At 47.0% G+C, this 5,201-nt stretch overlaps 1 protein-coding gene across 1 annotated transcript in view; it reads left to right on the top strand.

Annotated features, from left to right (window-relative positions):
• Positions 1–4,504, top strand: part of T265_07754 (hypothetical protein) — a gene marked incomplete at both ends in the record, with an annotated part of 20,722 nt that extends 16,218 nt beyond the window's left edge. The window contains one exon of the mRNA XM_009173359.1: positions 3,304–4,504. Within this exon, the coding sequence (XP_009171623.1) occupies positions 3,304–3,921 (618 nt within the window). The remainder of the gene's footprint in view (positions 1–3,303) is intronic.
• Positions 4,505–5,201: the final 697 nt, after the last annotated feature.

Here is a 5,201-nt window from a genome sequence, read left to right as displayed (position 1 = left end):
ACGCTGAACTGCGCGGTCAAATGATACTTCCCGGTTGCCCAGGCCGAGGAAGGGGGTTTGGTTGAGGTACCCCACCTTGAGCCTTCGACTCAAAAGTCTGACCCACAAGGCAGTGGGAGAATGTAGGGTTTTGTTTGGGGACCCTAATCCTAGCCTCTGACTCAAAAGTCTGACCCACGAGGCAGTGGGAGAATGTAGGGTTTTCTTTGGGGACCCTGCCCGGAGCCGATGACTCAATAGTCTGACCTGCTCGGCTGCAGTGGGTTGGCCTAACCCGAGGGCGCAGGAAATAAGGCATTACTGTCTCATTCCTAATGCGGCTGCACACAGCAGGTGCCTTTTGAGCAGCACCGGGCTCTTTGGTTTTAAAAGTATTTCGACCGTATTGGGTAATGCGCCGGCGGTCACGGTCAACCGTTGGGCGATCGGAGTGTGCGGTTTTTTGGGGCCGACCTTTTCTAACCCGTCCTTCCTCGGGGGAAGGCGGCATCGCTGCTTCCATAAATATGGACATGCTGGTCGCCTGGAGGAAACACCTTACTGCCTTCACACTCCTGTTGCAGAGGACAGTACGACCCCCAGACCGCCTCGTAGCACGATTACTCGTAGTACGGGATCTCGCTGCTCTTGGTCTGGCTGCTCCCCTTTGGCCTTCTTGGAATGGTTGAACCTTGTGGAACGAAGTTTCAGTCACTCTAGCCCACGGGATCATTGCAGCACTCAAGCCCAACCACCACGTCAAGGTGGCAGCTTTAGGTCGGGCTTGTTCAGATGTGCACCCTAGTGAATCAAGCACAGACTGCAATGCAGCATTATGTGGAGAGCTGTAAAGAAGATAGTCAAGGTGGCAGCTTTAGGTCGGGCTTGTTCAGATGTGCACCCTAGTGAATCAAGCACAGACTGCAATGCAGCATTATGTGGAGAGCTGTAAAAGAAGATCGTTGTCTTGGTTGTTGGACCAGGGTTAATCTCATCCGTCCAATTTTAAGCAGCTGCTTCCAAGTATTCGCCATTACCGGTTTGAAATCAAGGTTTGACTGACGTCCCCGGACGTAAAACCATTGGAGTGTCCAGCCACGCTACCGTTCATTCACCTCAATGAAGGTCTCCACGAGAAGCAAATGGACAAGGCTTTCTCATGATGAGCCATATGGAACATTCCAGTGCTGCGGTAATAAGAGGCAAATCCTGGAAGCAGTAGTTATTTTCACCAACCACCACATCCTATCGCTAAGAAAGAAACAATTCTGCATCTGTTGGTGTCCCTCTGCATCGATATTCTTGCTGCGCGGTTTGCCTCCATCAAAGACGAAGACGAGGCCGGCATCGATGATTCCAGCGAAGAGGTTTTCTAGTTCAATATTATCATGCTGAAATCATCCTGGGTATTGAATCTCGATTCATTAAGCTGCCTTTAGTTCTGTTCTTTATGGATTCGAGGGCTGGTCAATGCTGTGTCCGATGTCTACTGCTTGAAAACATGCTGGGCCGATGAGATCTTGAACGCAATTGTTTGACAAGTGTTTTCCACAACCACCAACATACAACTTGCAACTTCACCTATGAAATTTCCTGTACATCCTTTGGAAGCCGGATGACGAGTAAGTTTGGAAGGTCCGCAACCCAAGTCCATATAGAGTCGGAATTCCTTCTTTGCCGGTCAACTGCGAATTTGATTCGATGCAATTCCTTGATAGTGTCGTTGTCAGATACGCCTGGGTCACAGTCTGTACAGAACTCATCGATTATCAACTAGGGGTAATCTGTAACGTTCATACAATAGGTGATACTCCTGTAAAGGTCAACCGCAGTAAAGTAAGCTAGCTTCCCTCATCGGATATCTCCGCTGGACTTCCTGCCTCCCGAGAAAGTGTATGCTCAAGGAACTATATGCTCTTAATGTCAACCATTCACTGGGGCATAGATTCCGGCGCGTTGCCGAAACCCTATCTGAGATCATGCAAATTGATGACTAAGAAAAGGCGAAAAGCCTCTGGCATTGTGAACATGAGATCAAAAGAGGCATTTTCGTCCGTCTTTAGAATCTGATCCGCAGTGGTTAAGTCAATTGTGGTTGACGGACAGGACGTCTCTGCCCTGTGGCATCACTTCGCAAGTTCGCCGACTCTCCACAGCACAATGAACACGAGGTCGCACAAGCTCATATCCGTAGCTGTTAATCACAGAGACAAAATATAGGGACTTGAGCCGGTTGGAAATAGACGATGGGTTAGCGAAATGATATTTCCGTTCAGTTAGAACACAGGTTATCTCATGTTTGCCCGGGTGAGGGATCCTACACATGACAGAAGTTAATCGCTCATAACCTGGATTTTTGCATCCCCGAAGATGCTGTAGCTCACGAAGTCAACGAATACTAGGAAGCCTTTTAGTCATAGAGGAAATTAGACACATTTCATTGCTCATCGCTCTGAAAAGGGAAAGTGGGTTCCGGTCAAATATTCTTAGCCCCACAATATGGTTTTAGAATAGAGGGAATGCTCTCCTATTCGATGATGGGCACATTTCGTAAGTCGACTGGGTTGTCAGTACGACATACATTTAAAGTGAGCTGGACTCGTCTTGATTTCCCCTCCAGATCTTAGTCAATAAAATCGATATACCAATTACCTCTGACGAACTACGAAGCCGGTCACTCTAGGAACGGCAGTTCTATGTTCGCTGTTCGTCAGTAGTCCTTTCTGTATCCTAGATATCAATTGTCTTACCGCGGCAATAATATTGGGGATTAACTCAAATCAAGCGGTATTCAAAAAACCGCTTTAAGGACGCCGGAAACTAGTACTGAATTTGGGTAATCTTTCACAGCAGTGTAGAGATTGTATGGTTTTACTAACCGCTTTGGTAACTTCGTTGAAACAGTGCAGCCATCCAGTGCACGTCCTAAGCTGCGAACATTCTGTACGAAATAGGTTAGATGTCAGGTGCCTTTGAACTTCTTCGTTTTCTCCACATTCGTTTTATCCTGTTTCCGTTCCGCCCTATTAGAGTTTCGAAAACCAGTGATTCTTTTATTTTTCAGCAAGCCGTACTACCTTCACCTGATATGGCAATCCAGAACTGTCATCCTCAGGTTACTAAGGCTATTGCCTGATAGGCCATCTATCAACTCGATACATAATTTTCGTCCCCTTGAGTCCGCTTCTGCTCAAGTAGAGGTTATTCTTGGATACATATTTGACGAACGTTTATCCTTAGTTCTTTGACAAAACGCCATTCACTTTAGTGCATTTTGTCATATTTTTTTGCCTCCGTTTGTGTCTTCATCCCCGTCCCCCTTAGGCCCATACAAAGAAGCAGAAATACGAACGTATATACGAAAAGAAACTTACCACATCACCAGAACAGCTTTGTAAAGGATATGCTGTAGAGTTTGAGAAGTACTTGCACTACGCCCGTTCGTTGAAGTTTGACGGTGCTCCCGATTATCCCTACCTCCGTGGAATGTTCCGCCGATTGTTTCAAAGCCTGAACTACGCGTTGGATTATGTTTTCGATTGGGCGCTATTGCGAACCAATACTTCAAACCCTACTCCTGCCCTCGCTGGTGTGCAGGCCAACTGCGCCGATAACGGAAAGCACAATCATGACGACGAGCGCAACGTAGATCCAAATGACTTGGAACTCATGCGCTTACTAATGCCAAATGATCCACGGAGCACCGAACATAACTCGTTAGGCCAGCGGCAACAGGAGCAGCAGCAGCAACTCCTTCAACAACATGCTCACACAGGGAAGAGTGGTGTGCAAGTTTCCACACTTCATTCGCAATTTGTCAGTCCATCTGGTAATCCTGTCAACCACGCTGCTGCACACCACCACCCAAACCCGAGCAGTGGGGGCGGGGGTGGAGGTGGTGCCTACGGGATGCGTTGTGTTGCTCCCGATTTACATCGTTGAACCACGGCTCCAGTAAGAACGCACAAGTTTAATACATTCGTGTTTGTTACTGATATACTGGACATACACATACTCGTACATATCTCTACCACTGTCAATGGCAGTGTGTATAACGAGCAAACTGTTTGCTCTGTTGCTCGTTTTTTCAGTGTTCCGCGGAACTGCTATAAGCTCCCATCGCAATCATCAAGGATGTGTGCGCATCCAACAAACAATATAAGACAATCGTCCTTTGTCTGACCGAACGAATGACTTTCAAAATCGATCCGGACCCAGTATTTTGGACTTCGATACTTGTCACGAACTTCCTGGTTTCCCAATTCCAGTTCAGCACATCAGTCGGCTTTCGGCCAAACTTGTTTTTCAGGTTGTTACTCTCTCACTGTCAGGGAGGTTACACGTTGTTATCCTCATAATATGTCAAGGACTCAGCACTAGCTTCCTTGGCAGCGCACTTGTACACACACTAGAAGCGCCTGACATTTGATGACTCAGTCAGTTCTCTTCTCTGTCGTTTGATTTCTACGTACCGTAACCTCATGCTCCGACCAATAGACCATCACTACACACGCTTACGAAGGCAACTGCTTTTTCTTTTTTCCTCATCCAAACTGTTTCAAAGTAACTAAGAGATGTATAGACATAATTCACTACTCCTAAGGTTGCTTAAAATTATTCGGCTGCCCACGACCGCTTTCGCCCTTCTTGGGGCCAATCAGCTAGGCACAGTCCCCGAATTTCCATCAACCTTATGGTCTTCTTGAAACCGAATTGCACGGAATTAGCGAAATGCACTTATTTGCAAACAAATATCGTACCAACTGAAACATGAGGCGTCCTGTTGCAGCACATTCAGTTGCTTAGCAACATTATAGACGAGAGATTTAGCTGAGTTTCTCACAAAACCGAATTTGTTTAGAACTGTCTGTATTTCGCTAAATAAGATATGCTTTTGTCAAGTAGGTTACCTTTAACCGGAAGCAGACGCCGTTTCGTACCAGAATTTTTCATGATTGCATACGGATCGACCAAATTCCGTCCGACGTAGTCAGGTGATAATATTGGTTACTGTCGAAGATCTCTTGAAATGCTGCATCAACCCGATGCGGTCTTTGTGGAGCCCTGAATTAACATCAATCCCTTACACGAGATGGCGAGATGGCCGAAGTGGTTAGAGCGCGGATTACTAACCTGAAGGTCCGCGGTTCGAATCCGACCTCCGCCACTCGACTTCCCCTGTCTAGGCTTGGGCAACCTGGCAGTATCCCAGCCCTCGTGCT

Source organism: Opisthorchis viverrini (assembly GCF_000715545.1).
Source record: "Opisthorchis viverrini unplaced genomic scaffold opera_v5_183, whole genome shotgun sequence".
Taxonomy (NCBI): Eukaryota; Metazoa; Platyhelminthes; class Trematoda; order Opisthorchiida; family Opisthorchiidae; genus Opisthorchis; species Opisthorchis viverrini.
This window is presented reverse-complemented; position numbering and strand designations above follow the sequence as displayed.